This window comes from Photinus pyralis, unplaced genomic scaffold (genome assembly GCF_008802855.1).
Source record: "Photinus pyralis isolate 1611_PpyrPB1 unplaced genomic scaffold, Ppyr1.3 Ppyr1.4_LG1, whole genome shotgun sequence".
NCBI lineage: Eukaryota > Metazoa > Arthropoda > Insecta > Coleoptera > Lampyridae > Photinus > Photinus pyralis.
Window position 1 is genome coordinate 11,631,701 of NW_022170249.1, and position 27,545 is coordinate 11,659,245.

Sequence of the window (27,545 nt, forward strand, 5' to 3'; positions counted from 1 at the left end):
GGTTCAAACGAGGTCTCGAGGTGAAGCTTCAAACTAAACTCGGCGCTTCTTGGCCGAACAACATTCCAAGAGATTTTAAATAAAGGACTTTCATTTTCGACGAAATTCCGAAGAACCACCTTCCATGAAGCTATGAGTCAGTTATCGGTTACCGGTATTCGATATACCTGAGCTACCTGTGACGAGAACGGCATACCCAAACAGTTTGTCGTACCTGTTAAGTGCTACTTATTAGTTCGTTAGTGTATTAACTGTGATCAGTGAAATTGTCCTTTTAAATATGTACAACAATCATCACCATGGGCTTTATACTATTCGTGGCGACATGTGCTATGTAAGTATTTTTACTTTCGCAAACAAGCACCGGAAATTTAATTAATAAATTGATTTAAATTAAGTTAAACTACTGCCCCAGTAAAAGTTTTACGTAATTAACTCACAGTCTGGCCTGTTTGTATACATCACGCTTTCGCTAACAGTTGGATTAAACGCCTATCTAATGTTTATTAACTACTCAACCTTGTAATAATCATTACTAAACATTGATATCGTACTAACGTTCAAAGTACTAGCAACACCTGAAGAATTTCAAGTATTTTTAAATTTGATAAAATTATCGTCACAAATTTACTTTTCCACTAGGCCATCCTGTGTTATTTTTGGATTAATTTTTCTACGATTGATCTGAATCACTTTATCAGTCACCATAGGATAATCGAGATTATTAATAAGCAAGGTACGTTAGATTGGAATTTAGCCTTTAGGAGACCTTGTTCTGGTGAAATCATTTTGAAAAATGCTACCGGAAAGCAACCGGAAAGTAACAGTAACTACTTACTGATTTTTATGGTCTTTTTGCAAACAACCGAGCCCAAAATTTACCTTGATTAACATATTCCCATAATAATTGCGCTTATCGTCCCAATTAAAATATTTTTTTAAATTTACATAGATAATGCTGATTAAATTACTCGACATGCTGGCATCTTATAATGTTTTGTGTCTGACTCAACAATGTATTATTACCTATGTATAAGGTATTATACAAAAAAAAGGTGCATATCTTGACTCAGGAAGTAAGTACATAGCATTGCATGCAGGATATTCAAAATAACTATGAGAAAGTTAATTATTTTCTTAAAATTATAAATATTTATAATAACCATTTAAACCATTTTCAAGTTAGATTTAATCTCTTTACAGATAAGACTACCTTTCGTATATTAGGTAGTTTTACAGTGAGAACGCGCTTTATCGCATTTGTTTTAATGAAAATAAATTGCTCTTAACAGTCGAATAACACCACAGTAGATAGGCACTGTGTCCAAGATAAGGATGTCATGGAGATCTTCGAAACTATCGAAGATACGGCGATGGTCAAATTAGGGAAAAAATTGAAAAATGTCACTTTTTGAGCTCTACAAGACACCGTTGAGAGATTTTCCTTATCTTGGGTACAGTTAACAGTTAATAAACGTTACACTAACATTTTAAAAATCCAAAATCGTCTTATAATTTACAAACGAAGATTAAGATCAATCACTGAAAAATATTAGAATGGGAAACATCTGAGCGTATTATCCGAGGTATAATCAAAAGTGGCTAGCATTCTACCATTTTTAATGATTGATTAACCTTAATCATCGTTTGTGAAACCCTGCATTATTGTTCTTTTGGTAATTGATTCATACTAGGGCTCTATAAACTACATATCCAAGAAAAAAGTGTTCTTTTTATTGTTTTGTAAAATTATAAATTTAAAGCAATTGAAACAAAACTTCATACTTAGGTACTTCTTTAAAGAGGTGGCAAACTTCACTTATAGTAATCTTAATCGCCTAGAATCCCCTTCATTTACATTTAGCCGTTCAAAGAATTGAACTATTAGGGAATCCATTCGTTGTGTCATTTTTGAATAGAAAAATAAATTAATTAACGTAAAATACACTATAAATGCAACAATATGTAGTGATGAAAAAGCGAAAACTGTTCAGCAGACATAAGGTATCGATTATCGAGAACGGAATTTAAAAATTGTGCTAACATCAGGAATAAACCTAGGAACAAACTGACCGACAGAAAGTGGGCTTTCGTAAAGGACTGTTTTAGGCTAAGTCCTTTTAATTCTGGATTAAAGTGTTACTAAACCTACGTAGGTTCCTCCGAAAATGTCTGCGAACTGGTATAATCAAGATACCTGTGTTGGCATGCAAAAAATGTCTACATTGTTTTAGATTTTAACATACGCACTTACACATCGATATGTGTAATTACTGATTTTTGGAAAATGAATTGCCTCTCAATGAAAAAATGCAGCTTACTCGCGAAAACTTTAGCGCTACGGTTATGGGTTTCAAGTGTAGTGTATCGATGAAGCCAATGTACTAAAATACGCCGTGGTGCATTTGGTGACAAAGCCACTAGTCTCAGAGAATATTTCTGTTTATAATTGGTTTAACAAATTCAAATTTGAACGAGTTTCTTTATTATGTGACGGACGTCCAATTTCACATGTATTGCGTCTATTCAGCAATGGATTCAAGAAGATAGTCGTGTGGCATACCGGATTATTGGGGTATTTATAAAATTAATACCTCGAGTATATCACTTATCAAATCATACTTGCAAAATAGATAGACATATAGCTATAGTGTCCAAGAATTGTGTAACTCCTACAAATTAGCCTTAAATGTAAATAAAACTGAAACCATGACGATGTCCTTAAAATGCGCGAATACGGACAATACTATGAAAAGTGTGACTTTCCTAGGATGTACCGTGGATAACCAGTTAAATTTTAGTGATCACTGCTCTACCTTGGTAAACCGAATGAGTAAAGCCACCTATCTTCTTCGAACGCTAGCAGAAAATGTGTCTCAGAAAGTGCTAACTAACGTATATTAAGCCCTAATTCATAGTGTTATGACTTATGTAATCTTAGTGTGGGGTAATTCAGGCAAACGCAATGGAATAAGTATTTAGAAAGAGGAGAAGAGCTGTTGAATGACTGCATTTGTTGCATGACTATCCTATATTTTCTCCCGCGGAGTTAGGAATAAAAATGTACCTACAAAAAGGGTATTTTGCGGTTTTACGGTTATATTTTGTAAAAGACTCACAATATCGAAAACATAGCCCTATTAAAAGTTTTAGGGTTTAGTATAGACAAAGCTACGAGATCTGCAATTATAGCGCCGTTCCATTTTTGTGCAAAGAAGTTTGTTTCTGGTAAACACACCCGACTTTTCATGATTTCCGTTAGCTCAGAACTACCGCCATGAAATTTTATTAAATGTAATAGCACATAATAAAATTTCTTGTTTATTGTTGTAGCGTGGAATTTATTCCTCATCTGAAGTTTTAAGAGCCATTGTGAAATTTGGTATATTGTAATAAGATGTGTATTTGCTACAAAAAGCTACTTTAGATTGCATTGCCCCGTGCCTCAAAAAGTACCTTTTTGTGAAGCAATATCTGGGTTTGTTCTGAAATAAAAGAAAAAGAATCCCATATTTTTGTAACTGTAAAAACTGTTATATAAAAAATGAAATAAAATACAGGGTGTTCCATTGCATATTTTAAAATGTCAAAATAAATACACAATTGACATCCACCTACCAAAATTCGTTATATCTCTTAAAACTCCAGAGGTTTACTTGGTTGCACACTTTTGGCGATCTTTGTATAGTAATTGAAAGTATGCAAGTAATTTGCATTGATAACTTGTTAATTAGCCGGAAACGGGTGGAGAGGGGATCTACTCGCAAAAAGTATTCTAAATAAATTTATTGCTTCTATGGTTTTAATACTAAACCAGCTTGGTGTTAAGCGAGCACCCCAATCTTAAAAACAAAATTCTGCCAATAAATTCCACACCATTGCAATAAATACTTGATTACATGTTATTACATTTAACGAAAGTCGATGGTGGGGGCATTTATAACTTTTTCATGACGTCATTGTATGATTTGAATTAATTACACTGTTGTCTATCACTTGTGGAAATACAAATGGATTGTAACGTACTTTATAATTTCTATCTCGTTTAAATGTAAAATGATTATCGTATTTTATTTTAGAAATTTGAGCAACAAATTGTTTGCTATATCTTTGATGATTTTGAGTTACCTTACAGCTGCTGTTAGGATATTTAGTTCTATCTGAGAAGTGAAGAAGTCTGATTATTGCATTTGCTAGAGTCTTTACATTCATATTCTCTATATAGTATAGTAAGCCACATTATCATATGACTTATTTTAGATCTGTTTCTGTTTTTTATAGAAACTTCCTGTTTGTAGATAGTCCTGATTGTTTTTTAACCGCAAAATGCCCGCTTCTTCGGGCTAAATCTTATTTAAAATACATCATTCAGTAATAATTTTTCATCAAAATCTATTTCATTATTATGCAGATTAGATCTCTCTTGCGCTTACTTTTCTTTATTGTTGTGAAATTGTTTGTATTACATTTGTGTTACACATTACTCGTTTTGAATTTTTGAGACGCGGCTTTAAATGTTGTGGGTATGGCACAACATGGGATTGTAAATTTATCAAAATTCCATATATTGGTTTTAGGAACGGAGTGCATAGTACTGTGCGTGCATCATGTTCAAAATAAGTACGGGAGACTTCTTCTCCTACAAGGTTATAAAAATTAATTGGTTGTAATCTGTATAAAAATATAAACATAAAAGCAAAAATTTGCATTTCCAAATAATTATACCTCATTATTCCGCTTCGAAGCCTCCCTTATCGTTTTGCTTGTATGCTATGGCTTTTGCATATCAGTATAATGTGAGAACAGTTTTTTTTATTGAAAATTAATTGTCATCGTACCAAACTTGTTAAAAACCCAAAAAATTCCAGGGCCCTTTTTATATACCTAAGTACAGTTCTTCCATCTTTTTTTTAATTTTGGGTATTTTGGGTACTTCCTCAGATAAACAATTCACGATATACTTTCATCCGTAAGTGAAGATATTTTATATTTACTTGATAAATACGAGGATAAATATTTATGGAATGAGAGGTAAAAAACTAAATATAGATAAATTACTGATTGAGCGGTATCACAGAAAGATAAAAATTAATTTAGAACAATATTGTAATCAAAACTCGAGTTAAAACTACATGTCGTGTTTATAACTTATTTATCTGCCATGTCATATATAGGTTAACCTATATATAGCAAGCAATAAACTTAGTACCCTTGGAGTCGGTCTTTCATGTTTCACCTTCCAATGTGAATGCATTTGTTGCCATGAGAAACAACTGTTAGATAAGCTTAGCTGTAAAAAGAAAAATGCACTCTTGATCGCTGAGAATTGCACTCATTTAGCAAAACTACCTACATGTTTTTCTTGTATTGCACTAAAAATCACCGGCTATGTGAAGGGATTTCGTGAATTTACCGGGATAATTCGATTTTCAAAAAACTCATTACCTTCTCTAATAGCGCATGACATTTCCAAGATTCACACGGACAAACCTTTCCTATCAAGTTTTTTAATTGTGGAATTATTCAGAATTGAACTATTTTTTTATTATACCTAGATCATCTCCGCTTTGAACACCCAAATGCGTGCGAAATCGGCTCTTTAAAACGCATAAGTACATAAGTTGCTAAGTAATGTTACTTCAAATGCGACTAATGAAACTGTTATCTGTGCGGCTAAAATAAAAAAAACCTTTTTAGGTCGCTTTCTGTTAATGCAAAAGATTTCTTTGGCTTGAACCTATCCTTTGTTTGAAACTTTCACAAACGCGTGTAATTTAGAAAATGCTGCAAAATCTGTTCAATTTCTTAAACACAGCATTGCTTGAAGTTTTGAATGAATGCACCATAGGATAGAAGATTTAAATACTTTTGACATTTCCTTCATATATGCCACCATTATCGATGCATTTAAGACTTTATTCGTAAGTAACTTCCTATTCATCCATGGAAACAACTTTTCAAATTCTTTATAATAGGCTTTACTGAATTTGGATTTTGCACCTACCGACTTTTCTTCTGCTTTTACAACAAGCCATTGGATGGACGGTGTATTATTTTCTTCAACCGAAGCCATTTTATTTACAAAGACGGTGATTTTTATAAGCAAACGTCAAGTGACATTTCCATGGAAATCATGGAATTACGAATAAACAGCTCACTTAATTAGACATGTATTCGTATAACGTCAATAGATTTTATTTTAGTTCCCTTATTTTTAAATTATATTGCAGGTAAAATACTATCACAAACACGTGTAATTGGTATTTAAAGCACTTGCAACGTTTAAATTCGTTGCGCGTACTTGATTATACACTTGTCTCATACTATATTAGCTGTTGAAGTCACTTGACGCTCTGTTCGGCGTTATCTCTGAAAGATGCCCCTCCTTCCAGCATCATCATGAATATCGTTAAAAGAGATACGATATTGGTTAAAAGCGAAAAGTGAAAACACATTTAGACTAACTCTGAGTTTGCATAACGATTGTTTAAAACTATAACGAATGCACAGTCTTCTCCACTCCATAGTTGCCACTAGTAGGGAGGTCCTGATTCTCACGTCACCTCTGCCTCCTTGGATTTTGAAACTACTGGAAACTGTGGATGAACAATCTACTCCCAGAATTAAGTTAGTTGCCAAATTAGGTATCACCAAGGTAATTGGCTGTAACCAATAGAATTTGCATCGGAATTGTTTGCTACCGTACAAGGAATGGTTTGTTTAATTTTAATTTTGTAAATTCATTGAAATGTCTAAATTTATAGAAGAGCGGGAAGCTCCAGTCCCAGAAACGAAATATCTAAAATTTTAATTTGGACATAAGGTTGCAAATCATATCCTACACGATGTGACAAAAAGCCATGTTTGGGTTTCGATGAAAGTTTTGACATTTTAGTCGCCTGCACTAAAGAAACCTCGCGACGACTTAACCAGCATTCCTCGGGCCGTTTCACGAACAGAATCCACAGCTGCGTACCGTAACGCCTTTTGCGGGCAATCAAATCGATTATGACCTAATCTCTGACAATTAAAGCAAGGAGGATTAGGACTTTCCATCGCATGAATCGGAAAACGTGGTGACATTTGTCGAGTACCAGGAGTACAGATAAATCCAGGTTCGAGTAATGAGTTCGGAAGTTCGGTTCCTTTAGGTATAATTCCTGTTACAAATTGATAACTGCGCGCGGAGTTTTAATTCCCTCGATCTGGGCGGGAATTATTCAGCAGGAAATACCCGGAGGAAGTAAAAACCCTCTCTAAGTTAATGAGAGGGTGTAGAAACCAAGAAATACGAATGAAAATCGAAACAAACTTCGAAATCACAATTAAAGGCGAATCGTCAAAAATCGAACAGCTTCTTATTTAAACGTTTAATCCACCGTAAAGGAATTACATTAACTTTCGACCAACCAACGTGTCGAACGAAAAGTTAAACGGAAATGGAAGTTTTAGGCCTGTGTCCCGAAACATTGCATTGTTAAATTCCAACAATAGATGGAGCCATATATCAAATCGCTTCAAATGTTACGGGGTTTTTCAACAAGTAATAAACCGTAAACCATAATAATGCTTCGTAATGGAAAAAATAAATCGTTACAATATCTGGAAAAATTAAAATACTGTATCCGAGATCAGTGTGCTAGCGTAACTCCTCGTCAATTAGCAAATACAAGGAGAGTGTTCTATGACAGATTAGCATTGTTTAACTGCGAATGGTGATTTATTTAAACATTTTTTTCCGATAATAATAATTTTGGCTGCCAAACTAATAAATGAAATTTTCTAGTACGCTGCATGGACGAATTTTTATTTCGGCACGGCTAATTTTTACTAATTTATAATTTTCTTAATTTCTCCGATTTCCTACGTCAAAAAATTACAACTGGGCACATAGACGCAGAATTTTACACTCTACAAAAAATGGATGCACAACTTTGCTGTAAAATAAATAGGCGAGAAAGTATTACAATATAAAGAAATTACCCTTCCGTAAATTCTACACCCTGCAGATGTAATGTTTGACAGCGAGGTTATAATATTGGTTCAATAATTCAACAGTTTCAAAATCAGTATTTGATGGATATCTAAAGCAAGACAATCGGCCGATAACGATTTCCCAATAATTTCACAATGGATTTGTTTTTGTTTTCCTCAACATCGTACGGAATTTCCGCACAAAACTAAATTTAATATATCACCGGAATATTGCAGCATGTTAGATTTTCCTTCCCTATAAAGAATGTAGCATTTTTATATTATCTACTACGATGATCTGCCGTTTTACTGTACAGTCATTGGATTAAAAAATAACTTATTTTGATAAAATAGATGATACATCCACATAAACTATGAACGGAAGCTGCCTGAATGTATTATGATAACGTGTGTAGTAAAGGGTGTGTAACGTGTAAATGGAAAATTTGCAAAAGATAATTACAAACAAACCTGGTTACATGTCTACCTCTGGAACTGGAACGTTATCATTTTAATTACGTCCCTTTCTCCCAATCTTCATCTTCGGCGCGTCAGCATATCGCATGGCAAAATGTATAAAAACGTGAAATTGATTGTTGAAAACGCTATTTGGAGAAATTGACAAACGAAATACAACTGTGCCTTCATAAGCAAAAAAAAATCGTAGGATTCGTGACCTAATTTAGTATGTGTAGAACAAAAGTGCCCCTTCGCGAACATCTCGATGATAAGGGTGAAATTCGTTTAGTGAAGTCTACGCAAATTGATCGTGTAAACTTCGAAGGATTGATTTATCGTACGGTTACAACCTGCTCAAAATTTTAAACTAGCATTTTATATTGACATATTTAACGCTAAAATAAAATTGTTTTATTAATAGAGCCCTAAACCCTATAGTATGGATGCGAAATTTTCAAATTACCTTAGTTGGGGAAAGTTAATTCTATATATAGCATGATTCATGCTAATGACTGTATAAACCTCGAAACTTTTAACGAATATGTAACATAAAGTGAGATACCTAAATATTAATTACTGGATCGTGCAATTAATTTTAACAATGAAAACAAAATTCATTAGAGCGAAAGCTTGGAAAAGTTAAGTTGTAGCTCTTATTGAAATATAATTCAATCAAAACTAAATTTGCATTCGGAATGAATTAATGTTTCTGAACAAAGGTTTCAAAACAGTGGTCCACTACGCGTACTAATTGAACTTTGATGTTAAGCGACGATAGTTTGTTAATAAGATTTAACCCTTCCTTCCTATTTAGTACAATGGACGCGATAAATAATTCCATTACTCATTAATTACAAAACAATTTTAGTAACCAAAGTATGACGCGAACCACCGTAGTAGCTGACTTTCTGCTCGTTTTGGTTTATAACCGCAAACAATAACAGTAGGTACGTTTTCTTTCAATAAAGATAACACTTAAAACGTCAAGCATGCCACACCACCTTGTAAAGGTTGGGAATATTTTCATAACAAAGAGAAGGCAATAACAGCTGCTATGAATATAGTCGCCTAACAAAAAGGCTCGTTAATACCAAGTAATGAAGTGGAAACGTAAATAAAAATAATAATGGGGCCCCTATTTCACTTAGCAAATCTGTACCTGTCCAGAGAAATTCAAAGATCTTTGTATCCAATTTTGAAAAGTTGAACTAGGTTCAAATTTCGAAGATGGAATGTTTTCAGTAACCACCTTTCAATTATCACTCAACCACAACCTCACGAAATTCAAAGACTTACATAGGACATTTCATCGTGTATGCGTTAAAATAAAAATTGGGCAACTTCTACGCAATGGAGGGGCCATTATTTCTAAAAATCTTTTATGTTTTATTTTAAAAAAAACCGCGTTAAAATAAAAATTGTTTAACTAACGAATAATGGCATCAAATGTGTTCTGTATACAGTATGTAAAAATTAGAGGGTTGGGTTAGTCGAAAAAACAAATTTTCTAAGTAAACCAAGAGCCATAAGTGCATAAGCCAAGGAGACACATAGAAAAGACTGGCGACTTTCCCTAGGTAGTTTTCAGAATGCCATGAATCTGTAGTTGTCGTTTCAAGCGTTGTAGCGCATTACAAACATCTTCGTAACTAGGTTTATCACAAGACCGGTCTTATTACCTTCTCTAGCCCTGTCACCGATCATCTTCAAGGATGTCGCTTGATAGCTCGCTTGATAGGTAGGGCATCTCCTGCATTTATTTTATGGGTTATCATATTGCTTCGGCCGTCAAGTCCTTTCTCTGAAGCAAACACGTTTTGGTAGCGGTAAATTAACCTTTTAGATTCGTCATAAAAGTAATTACTATTTATCACTTACAATCTACAACATAACACATCCGCGTTGAAGTTGAAACTGAATTCGATTTGCTTATATAGTAAACCCGAGTGTTCTCGAGTGTTCGCGAGTCTCTTCGAATTTTCTAAAACAAAAGACGTCATAGGGAAAGATTACTTCATATCCGCCTTCGTTCTTTATCGCCGATGATTAATCTTTCACGCAGGTTCGATGTCTATCGAGATTTTTGAAATGTTCGCTGCACTTATGTAAGGGTTACAAGTTACACGCATTTGAGCGTGATTTGGAGAATCCCTAACAACTCTATTGGAAGGAAGAACCATCTTGACAAGGTTCTCAAAACCTTTGTTTCAAAATCATCCTAAAAACCTGCTTAACATCATTCTTTGAAATCTAACAGACAACACACAGCCGAAACTGCTGCCCGTGGAAAGTGAAGCATGTAGGTGTATTCCCCAAATTTTACGCCAAAAAAAGTTTTTAAGTGACCGTTACCGTTAGCAATGCGAACGATGAAAAAATCTCTGTTTATCACAATGAATTTTTAACAGTACAATTCCGTTTTTATTGGACGAGCGTGTCTCCAATTCGTGTCTATCACTCGTTAAATGGTTGGACATTGAATTAGGATAACCAAAGCGGCGCGTTTATAATATTCCGTGATTAACAAAAATAAATAGAAGCGACGTTTTTGGTTGGAAATTTCCACTCAAAATAAATAACCGGCAACACTTTGCTTGCGACTTGCTATTCCACCCACCAATTAGCGCACCTAAGATAATACCTGAGTAATTGCTCGCACAATTAGCTGCGAACAAGTATCGCAATTATGCGAAATACTATCATTCTCACGCTAAAAAATAATGCGTGCTCTTGTCTCTTGGCGGCTCTTAAATTTGAACCACTAAATTCTCACCAATACGCGAAATGGAAATCTCTCGTACATAAAATGGCCCTCGCCTGCTCTTATAACGCCAAAAATTCAATTTCAAATCACAAAATTTGATGCACAATGGTACGTAACGTTTATATGAAATCTTTGCCAGTAGAAAAAAAACCACGCACAAAGCGTATGCGATTGCTGGCAAATTCGTCTTCGAATCTATTTCCCCTCTCTCTCCCTCCCGCCCTTCCCCTCCCCCACCTCCTTTGCTATTTTAGTCACGCTCGGTAAAAATGCGGGAACTAGCTCTATTTTCTGAACGAAACCGCGTGCATTTCTGTCACGTGCTCGACTTTCCGCACGACGGAACAAAACTTTTAAATCCTAAGAGATGGCGGCAACCGTGCTCGCTTGCTGCAATACGCTTCTTGATATGGCTCGTTATCGCCAGACGATTGTTTGTTCAAGTTCACTATGAAGCGGTACATGCGTAAATTTTCCTCTTTGCAACTGTATAAAGCAAAAGGTAATAACTGTATCCCCTCCATTTGCGACGCGCTCCTAAGAACTTCTGTAGAGGATTTAATAAGCTGTCATGGTGTTAAATGTGATGTTGTTTTGTTTTTTTAATTACAAACTTGGATGCAGTAGAAAAAATACACAATTTTAATAATTAAGCGTCGTGATAACTCGACAAATAACAAAATTTTTTGCAATAGTGCCGACTTAATTTACTTGACATAACTTTTATTGTAGTGCGTTAATTGTCGTTTACTATTCATCTTTCTTACTATAAACTAAAGATCAAAATTTATTAGAAATGCACGATTCTCAGTCGATTTGAGACAAGTCGCGTGCTTAAGAAATGCTTGCCATAACTTGGGTGGTCTATTAAAATTCGTCCTTGTGTTCTAAAGGTCAAAATATTCATATCTATTCTCACTATCTTGACAAGGACCACGGAAACCTTGGTTTGATTCAGTGAATGAATGGATTAATAAAGCATTATAGGATGATGTTTCATAGATTACGCTGTGTGCTTTTTATTATCAGAAAACTCTGCCAAAAAAACCTTCTGGTTAGTTCTCGATTTTTACTAGGCACAGCCGTTTCCATTTTTTAGTCTCGACTTTCAAATGATACTTCCATTACCACCAGCAGCATCAGAAAACCAAATAAACCGAATTTTCATTCGGGTTTAATTTAGAGCACAGCGTGGTGCAAATATGCATCTGCCTGAACGTTTCATTTATCACCATTAAAAGACTCGAGGGTGTAATTCTCCGGCACGACATGCACAACGTTTTTAATCGAAACGAAAAAAAAGCAACGCGTTGACAATTTTCAAGTGTTCATTTGATTAATTCAAAACAAGTTTGAATCGGTATTTTAGGGTGGAAATTAACTTTTCTGAACTTATAATCGTATGCAAATTAGAGACGCACTCTCTCCCAAAAGTTTGCTACATTTGTTTAATCGATATTATTAAAATAAACGTGAGATGTGGTGGCTCAGACGCATAGAATCCTAGTGTTCTATTAAGTTTTGTTGCTTTGAATTATTACCTACATTGCCTATAGTGTTCAAAGATTTTCCTTGTGCCTCTGTTAGCTGAAAAAACCAAAGTTGATGTAGGTATTATGTATTTGGGAGAACATTTCCGTCGTACTTTTTCCGGGTGCGTTAGAAAGTGCCACTTGCGGTTTGTACATTAAACCACATTTCCTTTTGCATAATAAATCAAAATGCGCCATTTTATATACAGTTCTATCAACGCAAATATTTGCAGTAGCTGTTTTCCGTTAACCCCAATCCCGAAACAAGTATATACACGCGAGCATATAGAATATTAAATAAACCGGAGGGTGTGACTTGCAAGATAATGACAAAAGCTGCCCCTAGGGTTTGGGTTTTAATAAAACATCTCACTTCCGGAAGAGGTTGATATAGTAAAAACGTGACAATTAAAAGTCTCGATGAGTAACGATTGGTAAAATAAGTTAAATCCTTTTTCACAACAACGCTCTTCCTGGATAGCTGGCAAGGTTGCGGAAATACTGGTTTTTTTACATACAGATAAGGTTTATGATATTAATATTCACATACTGACAACAGTCTTGCTGTTAACCGGGTCGTGACAATTCAATATGAAACACCCAAAACCGAAAAAGCACTTTCAGCACCACTATGTTAATTTGTTTTATGTGACCAGAAGGGCCTCAATCAAATTTAAGGAAGAGTTGGTAAGCGAGTCAATTTTCTATTAAATCGGAATGCTTAGAAGTGTGGCGCCTTGCATGACTAATCGTCTAAGGCTAGTTGCGATCTACATTTCAATTAAAGACCAAGAAAAGTGTTTGGGATAAGAGAACAGTCTTGATGGCACTTGAGGGAATGAAATAATAGGGACCCTTATTTGATGGACAACAACTGACAAAAGTGCATCAAAATCGTTTGACTGAAATCTAATTTGGCACGCTAAAATTTTCCCTAAAACTAAGCGGTAAAGCGACCATAAAAACGAGCACGTAATCTCTTTTATAGTGTACACGTTGTACTTGTTTATTGAGCACCCTTCGTGCATTGCTTAATTTCTTCTTCCGCACCCACTCTACCGCATTAATTGACTGTACAACCTGCAATGTTACCGCTGTAATATTTAAGTGTAGATAGTGTTGGGTGTAAAATTTTTCGTTTTATGCTAAATGATTAATCGTTTGCTTTGTACAGAATGTCTTCTACTAAGGTAAATGAATAATTAATAGCGATTGCGTTTAACTGACGAAGAATGATTTAGGGGGAAGGATATGTTTGTATTCCCTTTTGTTCCCTGCCTAAAATGTAGAAAATGTTCGTTCGCATGTCCACATTTTGTGTTAGTGCGTTTATAAGAAGTGAGTATGCAGTTTTATTCCAACCTTTTTACCGTAAGGGCCAGTGGCATTAATGACTTTTTAAATTCGTATACGTGCGCAATATGTGAATCGTTAATCACAGCGACAACGTCTGCTTCCAACACCCATTTGTTTAGAAACGCTTGACCTTTTATTGCCGAAACCATTTTATTTCATATTGTCAATTTCCAACCTCCCTTTCGCTTATCGATATTAGCCCGATACTAATTTCCTTTTGTAGTTTTACAATTTGGACGAACTATAGTAGCCTATAGCTCGTTCGTTGATGTGCCATTTTTTTTTTGCTATAATAATGGAGGATAGTTTGAATTGAAACGACAAACTGCTGTAAAATACTATTGTATCCTTCAGTTATGAGAGTGAATAATTGACTTTCTAGAATAATCACTACATAAAAATGACTAAGCTATATTTAACAAATTTCATTTTCTCTAACGCTATGCAATATCCGTAAAAGAATAATTTAAAGACTGTAATTCTGTTGCTTTTTTTGTAAGAAAATGACTAATTGAAGTTTTGACAATGACTACAGGGAACAGAATCCTGCCAGTCCTTTCTCCGTTTAGTTAGTTACATTGTTTACAAAGGAATGAGCTGGCAATCTGTCACTATAGATAATTGTTATATTTCTAAAAATATTAGATACAAAAGAATCAATTGAAATCGCAGACTACGTGAAAACACAATTCATATTACAAGACATCTGTTTTTATTTAATAGCATCTCTGAAATATCTTGGGTTCTTGCCTTCAGTTCTTTAAATCTCTTCCTCAGTAAAAATTCCGTAACACAATATATGTGAATATAAAACATGTTTTTAAATCTTTTTACTTAAAAACATTATTAAACAATTGATAGCATCCGAGATATAGTAATTTGAATTTGCCAAATATCAGAGAAGTGTTAAGTTGAACAATTAAACTACTACCGCAGTAACAAGTCCAGTCTGCTCAGTTTTTTAACTTAAAATCTCAAAATCCTTTAATAACTTGTTGTTGTAATACATTATATTTCAATTTTTTTACTACTAGGACATTTACGGTATCGAATTTTCTTTAGAAAAATTACGATTAATCTCGTGATTTTTCGCAATGATCAACTTTACTTCATGTCCATAGGTAGCTTATTTTTCAACGAAATTTCATACATTCTAGTTATTAGGTGGCACATCTCTTGCTGAAGCTATTGTAGAAAAACAAAACGGCTGGCAGCTAATGAAGGCTCGTAGTAGAACGCTTGTAGAAAATCAAGGATTGTACGTGTACCTACCTACCGAAGCCGTGTAACTGACAATTTAGGGAGGAGACTACGTGATATGGAGTCGGCGACTTCTGGGCGCCATCATCGCGCGCATGGTGATTTTTCAGTTGTTTCCTATTGTCTTCTACCATTGTTTTCAAACTAGTACCGTCGGAGAGATCTTGTAAACGCGCACAACTCCTGCGTGATGGAATTTGTTTTTTTCCTAGGGGCGAAATTAGCCCCCTCTTTCAAGGCGCTTCGAGGTGCCCAAAAGTTACCGACCGCTGTGAGGTTTGAAACGCGGTTTAAAGTTTCTTGAAGCTCGATCTTGAAAAGTGCCCCAAAAATTCAATACTTTTTTGTAGAGGGTTTTAGCGAAATCCATCAAAAAGGCGCCTTTATATAACTGCGGGGGCGTCAGAAGCGGGTACCGACAAAGGAAATGCGGTAGCCTCCTACAAGATCTTGTTGATCGTGAAGTCAAAATTAGCGAATAGAATACTAATCTGCCACACAAAAATGCGGAGAAGTCCATTCGATATCACACGAGGATTTTGATAAATTTTTGTAAGACGAGGAAATACCCAACCTGACCCTAACTAAACGATTAACTACATTAAAAAATTAATAAACCCATAAAGAGCGTTTAAAAAAGCGCCAGAGCACCTCGGTGTGATCCCACGGAGCCATTGGATTTGAACCATTTTCAATTGGCTTGTTACATGTGGTGTATATGTTGTTAACAGTGCAAAGTTTGAACTAAATCGGTCCAAGCGTTAGACAGTTATCGTGTTCACGGACAGACGGACACCATCGACTCCCCTATAAAGCTTTCATCGCTTTGCTCTGCCGCTTAATAAAGAAAATGAATTATATTCCAAAGATCCAAAACATAAAAAAATCAAAGTGAACGCAAAACATAAAAAAGAACATAGTGTTTGTACGCCGTTAAAAGATGTAGAGAAATTGGTTGGAATATATTTTTTCTGACGAAACATGTGGCGCGAACCATCCAAAGAAATTTGGACCCATCAAGACAATCGAGCTAACTGTGCCCAATATCGAGGGATCATTGAAAAAATAAACGGAAACAAAGACGGTTTTTTAGCAGGATGTAGGAAAAAAAGACGGGTTCAGCGGATTACCATAACGAAAAATAAAGCATTTGAGAATAGGAGAATTTAATCAATGGCTCAGTAAGTAGAACGTTTTGTAATAACTGCGAATGGCCATTATGGTAATGACTTTGATGACGATGAAGGTTTTGAAGAAGATGAGCAAACAATGCATGTATTCCTCACTTGTTTACTTACTTTAACACAGGTACCGTTTTGTAAAAATCATCGAGCGTAACATGTACCGTGTACAACTACCCCCCTCCCTCTGCTCCGCTACGGCTGTTCTACAAACTCGTTCCCTCACAATATATCAATTTCTGGAGTCATAATATCATTTTAATTTTCTTTTATTGGTACCTACAAAAATTTTGCGATATCCTTGTACCGTAAAATTTCATTGAAAAAGCGCGCATTCGTGTTCAAATTTTGTTATATTTTTCACAGTTGAAATTACACACGAAATAGTTGATTACTAAAAAGCGATTTATTTGATACAAATCGGTTGAGTAGTTATTTCAATACAAACTTAGTCAGCGCACTAAACATTTTACTCCGATTTATCAATCTTAAACTATAATTGAATATATTTAGGATATTCTGCAATGGTTCTAAGATGGTGCTGGTAGAGCGGCGACTTAAATTTTTAATTGAGCAGGTGGCAGTGCTTCTCAGTATGTACTCAATTTTCGTCGTAATATTTACGAAAACTAAGTAAAATTAGGAATAAACAAGGACCCAGTCAGCAGTCACTAAGGCACATGTTAATGTGGCGACTAAAACAATTCCCAATCAAATTTTTATTATAATTTGTTTTTAAATAATAGGTAATTAAAAATTTAACTAATTATTCATTGTAAGCCAAAATTAACAACAAAATGAAACTGAATTTGCAATAGCACCTATCTTCATTGCCGTAATTCATAGAAAATGAGACGCTAACGTTTGTAACGTCGGTAATACAGAAAACGCATGTATCTAATCCAAAACGTATATACATGCCATATAATCCCATGTATATACATAGAAGATCCTCGTGAGGAGGTATAAGATTTATACATAACAGATGCATACAACGTGTGTGCCTAAACATCCATATCACATCCAAAATGTATATTTGTAGAATATCCATACTGGACATAAAATACATATGTCTATAGTGAATATACATAGTATATATATACATAAGATGGACAGGATATTACCTGTACATTATGGATTTAAAATGTATATAGGTACATAAAATATCGAATGCTATGTGGTAGAGTCTAACAATTATTAATGTCTTTGAAGTATTGAAAAGACAGCCTTTTAGACTTGTATAGGTCCCTTGAGAGCCTTTTCCAAGCTTCTAGTAGCCTGTAAGTGTTTAGCGTATTTATGGTTTTTTTTAATATTTAAGAACCTTCACTGATCGAACCTTTGGAGGTGTTTATTAAACTTTAATTAAGAGTAAGATCATTAAAGAGCTTTTATGATGGGCGGAATTTTAATTCCACCCTACCAAAAATTTATGTTTTTGTGAGCCGCCCGCATTTTTTGGGGATTAAATTAACGACCTCCCTTTGAAGTTTTTCTTACTCTTTTTAGTGCCGAACAATCTCTGGGGGCACGATCCAGCTTTACTGCCTGTAAGTACCCCTTATTCTGCTCTTAAGCGGGATATATTTTACAGAAATTAAACATAATCCTTATGGAAGCTGATTTTTCGAACAAAATTATTTTTAGCAATAAAGCGCATTCTCATTTTGATATGACTTCGTAAATCGTCAAAACTGTCGTACTTGGGGTTCAGACTTCAGAGAATCCACGAGTCATTTTTGAAACAAAATTGAATCTACAGGTTGTCTGTTTGGCCTGGAATAATTATCGGATAGTCAAGCAATAACGGTTAGAAGTGCTCGCTGTCGCGACGTGATAGTCCAGTTTTTGGTAGATAAATTGCGAGATATGGAAGTGGATGACCTGTGGTTTCAATAGGACGAGGCCACATGCCATACGGCCCGCAACATAATTCAGCTACTGCATGAACCCACTCCCTTTTTGGCGATCAGAAAAAAACATGTTTGCTACTAAAATTACTTCTTGCGTGTATTTTGGGACACCCGTTATAACTAATTTCTGCAACATATGCCGCCAATTTTACTTTCATTGAAATGTACTGTGTTTCGCTTTCATAATCCTTCTCTCTGTGCTAATCTCAATTATGTATTCCTAAACTGCATTAATTTATTTAATATTAAATCACATCACATTCTTCGCTTCCAAAGAAGCAAATGTGTACATAAACGTTTAATACAACATCCAAATTTGCTGGTTATTTAAGTTAAACTAGGCACGTTTTGTGAACAATGGAGTTCGTTGGGTTGCGACGTGGGTCACCGGTAGATTTTATGAGTTAGGTACCTAATGTGTGCACGTTTTGGACAGCTCACTCTCAATTCAAAGTATTTTTGATGAAAATTTCAATGGGATTAACGCAAATTAAATTAGGAAAACCTTGTAAGATCTCGATCTCAGTGTTTACGTTAACTAAAATGTCATTGTACCCTAGCATAGATGCCATATAAAAGCGACAGGGTTACATCAAATAATATAAACAAATTCAGCGCCTTTAAACGGTTTAATTACAAACACTTTGTAATTGTAAATACTGGGAACACATGTAATGCACTTAGACTTCATTGGCTTATTTTCGAACATCTAAAGTGGTTGAAATCGATGGACCTATTTTAGACTCGCCACTGTATTCATGAAAATTTCCCAAAAGCAACAACCCCTCTCGTTCCAAATGGTATTGCGAAACTCGATCTACATTTCTACATTATTGTTATTAAACCCGAACATCTTAATCATCATACTGTGTCACGTTCACTCAATTCTGAAAAATGTACTCTGTGAGCACGGCCTTTTCGTTTGAGCGATGAGGTGGTTAGCAGCTGTTGTGGTTGTTTCCGGGTAAGTTTAATGCCATTAAGCGTACCTAAAAATGTCATCTGTCTAGACATTTACTTAATATTCACAATGACTTCTGTAGAAAAGAGAAACAGTGTTAAAACACTACTGGGGCTTTTGTTTTCGACTGACGCTCGTAAAGGAAGTATGGAAATTTTAAATTTCTCCTTTTCGTAGGAAAATAAGTTGATGGCTAACACAGCGCTACCTGGACGGCCTCCAGCAGAATCGATTTGTCTGACCGTTTCCGAGCACGATAGGAACTCCACGACACCGAAACGAAAGCGACGTCTACGAATAAGTCCAGTGACAGTAGCAAATGTGTCTATTGTTCTAATAGGTAAGTCGACTTTTACTTTTACCTTGTACAATAAATCAATTACACGGTCATGATTCATGAAATTCGCTCGTATTCAATTCAGTTACGTCATCATTTGTTAGACGACAAAAGTGCGCATCTACCATGACCGCGCTTACCTACTTAAATGTAGTAATCACACTTGATTTATAAATTACTAGTTTAATTAGAGCGACACGATAAGCTACAGTGATTTGGGCATCGCCAAAAATTTAGCGCGCTTATTGATCCACTGAAAGGTTTAATACAAATAGAAGGGGTAGTTCTACAAATTCGGGTTAGAAAGGTTTCGCGATATCCTTTGCGTTACTAACTTTAGTTGTGGCGTGTTATTAACAACACGCTATCTAATCGGCTAAATTATAAATAATCAGGATATTTGTTTCACTCCCGTTTTTGGAGAGTAGGCTGCTTCCAGTACTGAAATTTCTCTTCCTCTCTCCCAAAAACCAACCAATTGAAACAATTGACCGAAATTATTTCTAATTTGATTCGTAATCATCTGCATTGTGTATAATTTATCATGACTTTTATAACGATGTATTGTTCTCGAATTCGCTACGTAGTTTTAAATTATATGAGCCCATTAGCTTCAATTTCGCCTTCAGATTTCTAAACAGGCCCAATTCTGAAGGTAGTGTAATCTGTACGTAATTGGTGATGTAAAGATTCGGTTCGTTGATTTCGCTGGAAGTTGAAGGACTAAGGTTTTATGTAATTTGGGATCATTTTTCTATATATTACTGTAGGAGAGCCCTCGAACTTCGTACCGCCTTTGAGAAATCTCGTTTTCTTGGATGAGACAAACGTTCGGTTTCGGTGGCTGCACCGCCTCGCGTCACACTTTTCTGGTGAACTTCGTACCGTGTACCAGTCAATGTTTTCTTGAATGGGGTTTCGATTTCCCTTTAGAATCATCCGAAATTCAATTTGATGGCTACAGTGTAAAATTTACTCAAATTCAAAAATTTAGTAAACATTTAGTTACTTTTAGGCATGTGATGTTTCTTTTTACATTTTAGTCCTAGGGGAAAACCACCAAAGAAAATTGGATGCACCACATTAAACATTAACTGCATTAAAAGATACTAACTGCCATTAAATACATTAACTGCACATCTCAGGACGTCGACAAAATTTATTGGAACAAGGTTTTATATTACATATTTGTTAATGATACTCACTTTTGTAACATAAATTGAGGTGGGCTATTTCGCATTTTAAAACCTTTTGCTGTTTGCTGAAAATTTTGATCAAAACGAGGATCAAACCAGCTCGAGGGTATTCATTAGCGACTTCTTTTTTGATTTTTAGATGAAATTTTTATTGAAATATGTAGAAATTGTACAATGTAAGAATAAACCCATAAAGAGCGTTTAAAAAAGCGGCAGAGCACCTCGGTGTGACCCCACGGAGTCATTGGATTTGACCCATTTTCAATTGGCTTGTTACATGTGGTATATATGTCAACTGTGCAAAGTTTGAACCGAATAGGTCCAAGCGTTTGGCAGGGACAGAGAATCGTGACCCCACGGGGTCATTGGATTTGACACATTTTCAATAGGCTTATTATTTGTGGCATATAGGTCAACAGTGCAAAGTTTGAACCAAATCGGTCCAAGCGTTTGATAGTTATCGTGTTCACGGACAGACGGACACCATCGACTCTCCTACTCGTATAAAGCTTACATCGCTTTGCTCTGCCGCTTAATAAACAAGTATAATTGTACACAACTGTTGTACAGATAAAGCGCATTTTTTTAAAACCGAAATATCTGAATAAATGGTTGAGTAATGAGGTAGTAGCATGCTATATTTATCGATGTTTCCTTTCTTGGTAGATGATTATTCTGAAGAGGGCTCTTTACACACCAATATTTAAAGGCCGCCTGGTATATACATTAAAGATCTACACTATAACATGCAAAAAGAATCGAGACCTTAGAGATATTCTCCAAAATTTTGCATTTTGCCTTGTAGGTATAGTGGTATGCCTCGAGGTATACCTTCCTTCAACATTGTCGAGATATTCACATTAGATTTTACATCGCCATTAGATATGTCTCGTCTAGATGATTTTTCCGCCCTTCGAGAACCTCTGTTCTGCAGATATTTGCACTGAAGGTTTTGACATCACCAATAGATATGTTTCATCCTGTCGTTCTACTTGCCCTTTATGAGTACCATCTTCCGACACTTCGTTTTCAAAATATTTGCTTCGACTTCTCCAATGTTTCATCCAGACGATTCATTTTGCCTTTGAGAGTATTTTCCTCCGACAAACCGTCTTCGAGATATTCGCTTGTGTAACATCCTAACTTCCCTTTGTGAGTACACAAATCTCCAACAATCGGTTCTTGAGATATAAGTGTAATTATACACGATGACGATAACGGGCCGAGGAGGAGGACTAGAGTTCGTAGAAATTAATGCTATTCTTTGAGATATTTAGAGTATTATTAGAGTACCTACCAGTTGCGGCCCCCAAACCTCCCCTTTTGCTAACGAATCAAAAAGCCGGTAGGTGATTCCTTTTGGTGAGACCTTTAATTAGAATACCATGTAAGATAAAATCACCCCCCCCCCCCTCTCCGTGCCCGTCCCCGTTCCGTCCCGTCCTGTCACTGAGCTCGAAAAGAATTGCTTGGGAAAGTTATATTTTCTACAAACCAATTCATTTCGATAAGACCTTTCATTAAAATACCAAAAAGGGTAGAACCATTTTCAAAAGTTTTACTAGCACCACTAAAGGTATGCTTGGTTATGTTTATGCAAAATCTGAGATCAATCAGTTGTCGCATGTAAAAGTTATGCACGTTTTACTTTAAAAAACAGCATCTTAAGAAATGTTACGTCTTTAAAAAAATGCGCTAAATACATTGTCAGGGCAATGTCCACCATGGTCACGTATACCTATATAATATACATGCCTCGATCTTCTGGATAAAATTTGTCACGTTTTGCCACGATTGTGGCTCACTTGCACGAATTACGCGTTAGATGTTGGCTTTAAAGTGTCAAATTGTTGTTAAATTATGCTTATAAACTTCATCTTTCATGGTAGTAATCCAATGATGTCAGGATCACATGATTTTAGTGGCCAATTCACCGCGACGTTTACCAAAATGTTGTGCGCAATAAAGGGATTGTTGTTTGACTTGTATGACATGTCCCACCATCTTGTTGAATACCATAAGTTATCAAAAGTTATCAAAAATGGGCATATTTAGCAAGTTAATATTATCGTAATAGTGTTTTTGATGTTATGTAACCAGTAACTGTGGCATGTAGAAGGGTCCTAACAGGATTCTTTCCAAATAAACAGCAGGTCCAGAAGGGTAATTTGGCAATTAACCCTTCAAAAAAAGCGTTTTTCTTTAATTTTTTTCAACCCCAAAACGATCCTAAACGGGAATGCGAAAAAATCTGATCTCGACGAAATCGGGAGATACATATCTGGGGGTTGTTGAACAGGGGAATAACCAAGAATCAAACTTCGAAAAAAATTCCACCTGGAATTCTGTTGTTGTTTTCGATTTATCAAGGTCGAAATTTTTTGCACCCCTGTTTAGAGGAGCAACATCTTGTGGTGGGACTTTTGGAAATATTTTTTCGAAATCAGAGAATGGATACCTAGGCTGCAAGTCTTCCTGTGTTATGGGTGGTAAGAGAAAGTTAAAGAAGATTCGCAAATTTTAAGACTTTTGGTCCTTTGGATCACAAACATAAGTTCTTTTTAGAAATCTCTTTGGAAATATCCTTCCTGGAAATTTTGTTGGATAATTTTTTTTACTCTTCTTTGAAATCATATATAAAGCTCTATTGAAATCCTTTTAAAAATCTTTAATCTTTCCTAGAAATAATCTGTTTTACTAGAAACCTTTTCACAAACTAATAAAGAACGTGAAAAATCACAGGAATTTGGACTAATTTGAAAAATGTTCGATATCCGAAGGACCCACGACGAATTGATTTTGAAAAATTCCCAAGTATATTTGGTATATCTATAATTTAAAGCATCTGAAATACAAGAATGGGGGGAAAAAGGATAAAATGAAAATTCGGAAAAATCCAATTAGCTAATGTCAAGAATCCGAATCCATTCGAACAACTTGAAGGATCGAAATAGGATTCTTTCCTGGATGACAGTGAATATCGTCCTTTCTTGATCCATAATATACAATTTGAATAATTTGAAACAACAAAATTTTGAATTTGAAGATTTATAACAATTAAAAATAGGACGAATTTTAAGAAACTGAAAAATCTGAAAAATTGTAAGAATAACGTTCTAAAAATTAGTGATTTTAAAGAATATCATCGGAAGGTTTCGCACGGTCTAATAAATTTAAGTAAACCTCGTGGATGTAGGATCCAGAAAAATTATAGCCAATTAGCTCGAGATATAAAGTGTCCCAAAAATGGAGGACTATCTTGGGGAGGGTTTTAGCGAAATCCACCAAAAGCGAATTACGGGTGAATGGGACATCAGAAGTGAGTACCGACAAAAGGAATGTAGTAGTCCCCGACAAGATCTTACTGATAGTGGAGTCAAAACTTCAAGCACGTGCGGGTGAACTAGACGTCGGAAATGGGTACCGACAAAAGGAATGTGGTAGCCCCGAGCGAGAAGGTCTTATTGATGGCGGAGTCCAAACTGGCTCATAGAATACTGATCTGTCACATAAAAATGCGCTAAAGTCCCTTCGATCTTACACGAGGACTTTGATAATTCTTCTGTATGCCAAGTTTCTTCTGTTCATGGCGAGGTTCATGGTGTTATTTGAGTTCAGCCTAATTATTGCATTCTGTCTGTTAATATTTCTGCCATCATAAAAGCCCCTCTCAGTGGTAAATTCTTTACTTTTCCACATATGGTATAACACGAGGTATATAACACTATTGGCGGTATTCGAGTGGATTTTCACTTTTCCTGCCACACTCTTAGATATTTGGTTAGGGATTTTCAAATTAGCACTCCACACAGAAGACGAAGAAACAAAGTTTTCTTTATTATTTGTCTGGCTTAGATGAGTGAGATTGTAATAAAAATTAACGAAATGTTCAACTAATACTAATTCTAATGAGGGAAATTTTCACATTATCGTTATCTTTTGTGATAAATTCGCCGCTGGTTTTTCATTGAAATTTCCAATGTACACGTTTCCCTCAATTTTCCTATTATACACGATCGGAAAAAGTCGTCGAACTAAATCTTGTAAACTATTAAGGAATTAGCACATTTGCCCTTAATTAGCATCAAAACCGAATGCATTGGGCTTTGTTATAAAAACGCGAAAAACATTCATTATTTTAATTAAATTATGCAATACTTTTGTTTTTGCTTTGCTTGTTATAACATCCAGCTGTCGTTTTTATCGTGTCGCTTTGATTTCCGCCCCAGGAAATATTGATCGAAATGAAGTTTTCCTTCAGTAAGTTGTTCTTTACTTTAGGAATCCAATCAAAGACTGATTATATATCACAATCTCTTTGAGAGTAAAGATCAAAGCTCGTCTGCAAACATGGCGGTTGTTTTTCCTCTATTTCTCCCTTGATTATTAATATCTACAAAGCGGCAAGAGATCGCCACAATATTTACCGAAGTGTAATTAAATGAATAGCGATTAGTAACATCTTGCTTCTGCAGACCGCTCCCATTTTTTATTGTTTTCCATTGAAGTTTAATTGGGTAACACCGACGGCGACGGTTGCGTTGCGTTGCATTATTTTGCCGTTATGCAGAGAGTATTGTGGGTGAATTGGGCAACTGTCTTGCTTTCTAATTGTACTTTCCGTTTTTTGACACATTTCATTTACATTTCAGCTAATTAGGGAAAAGCCCAGTTTCTTTAATTTCTACAGTAATTGGTAAACTGTAAATGTCGAAACGAAAAGTAGAATCTGCCATTACCGCGCTTTTGCATACTGTCAAATCATCACGCTCACAATGACGAAAGAACTTACAATTTTCAGTCAATGATTACGTCCTGTGAAGACTAGTATGTCACGCGGTCTTCATTTTGGTGCTTGTAAGTCAGCAGTCGTACTCTTCAAGTATAGTCAGTAATTTTGTTTCAGTTTTCGCATCGCTCGTATATTTGGAGTACGGGCCGACTCCTACGGCAAAGCTGGGCTTTTACTGCAGAGATCCCTCCATATCGCATCCGTACAAGGGCGACAGCGTAACGCTCCACGCGATTTTGGGCGGAAGCATCGCCGGACCTCTTCTGATCATCGCCGCTGTCGAATTGTACAGGGAGAAGAACTTTAGCAAAAGATGGGGGTTGGAGATATGGAACTGGTTCCGAGACTTCATGATTGGGTTAACGGTGAACTTGGTGCTCACTCAAGTTGGAAAAGTGCTCATTGGAGAACATCGACCGCATTTCTTCGACACTTGCCTACCAGATGTCGGACATACCTGTTCGCCGGGCGAATTCGTTACGGATTATAAATGTACGAATTCATTTTACAGCAATTATGTGATAACGGACTCGTCGAGATCCTTTCCGTCGGGACACGCGTCCGTTTCTGTTTACACGTCGTTATTCTGTGCCGTAAGTATAACGCTCTCTTCCGTTACCTGCAAACTATCAAGTTCATTTCAGTTCTACATTCATTTACGCCTGCCATCGCATCAGTTGCGACTTGTGATAAAACCTTTTATTATCGTTTGCATTCTGCTCTGGAGTGTCGTATGCTGCTCTACAAGAATTACGGATTACAGGCATCACTGGTGGGACGTTTTAGCTGGGCTTATTTTAGGAATTGCCTGCGTCGTTTACACAGTGCTCACCTTGTGCAAACCGTTCGAAACGCCGCTAGTGGTGTCCAAGACTCACCGGCCGAGCGCGTCAACTACTACCCTTTTAGATGTGAAAAATAAAGACGCGACCAGTGTTATTATATGATTAGTGCGCTACAATTTAGCAAAGTGACCTTCTGAAGTACTGCCTCCGGTGATACAAATCGACTTTTGTGTACCTTTTGTGCTTTTCTATTCAATTTTTCAATCAGAAATCATTTCGATTTAGTCAAGACTAATGGTAAAAATATATTGGTGAATGTGTTTTCTTTTTATCATTTTTATAAGAGCACCTCATTTGAAATGTGACAAGTCATACGCTAATGCAGAAAATGTATGTAGAAGAGCTTTAGTTATGAAGCGATGTAGAATGCTCCGTTTTTGAGAGCGTATTGATTTTAGTATTATGGCCATTAAATATATAGGTTTTCCAATAAACCTCATATAGGGTCAAATGGAATAAATGGAAATTGATTTGGTTCATCCATACATATTCCAAGTTATTTATTATTTATGTATTGTAATGTTCATATTTTAATTACAATTAAAAAGCAATACCACAAGTAATCGTTTCACTTCTCCAACCTCAGCTCAAGGCACACAATTTTCATTAAAACATCTTTCCATGCGACGCAAATTAAACACCCTTACGATTTCCCCACTATTTGTTCGTTTAATTACAAAATGGGATTCAACGTGAAAAGCATTACAGTTTCATTACAAATAGAAAAAGTTTTAGAAACCTGTTAATATCCCTCAGTTTCCGTTTTTATGCCGCACGTCGGATGGCTTAAAACAAATATTGTTAACGTTATTTTATGGATAATAAAACCTCGAGGCGTAAAAATGCCAATACCTTTTTTCGTGTAAACGAACAAAACGAAATGAAGATCAACAAACTCGAGTTTACGTTTAAATGCGCCAATAAAATTTTCTTCTGTATTTTGCGAGGTATTTTGCTTCGCAACGCGAAATACTT

The 27,545-nt window shown here is 35.7% G+C and overlaps 1 protein-coding gene across 4 annotated transcripts; it reads left to right on the plus strand.

The window, feature by feature from the left end:
- LOC116182166 (phospholipid phosphatase 1-like) lies at positions 1-27,123 on the plus strand. Of its 4 annotated transcripts, none has more exons than XM_031502680.1 (4): positions 1-334; positions 19,578-19,740; positions 25,840-26,318; positions 26,370-27,123. In XM_031502680.1, exons 1-4 carry the CDS (start codon positions 281-283, stop codon positions 26,670-26,672), a joined length of 999 nt encoding a protein of 332 aa, XP_031358540.1. In that variant the 5' UTR covers positions 1-280; the 3' UTR covers positions 26,673-27,123. The 4 variants fall into 4 exon arrangements, with proteins under 4 accessions (XP_031358540.1, XP_031358529.1, XP_031358549.1 ...); XM_031502669.1 differs by lacking the exon at positions 1-334 and adding an exon at positions 13,270-13,416; XM_031502689.1 differs by lacking the exon at positions 1-334 and adding an exon at positions 13,835-13,919.
- Positions 27,124-27,545: the final 422 nt, after the last annotated feature.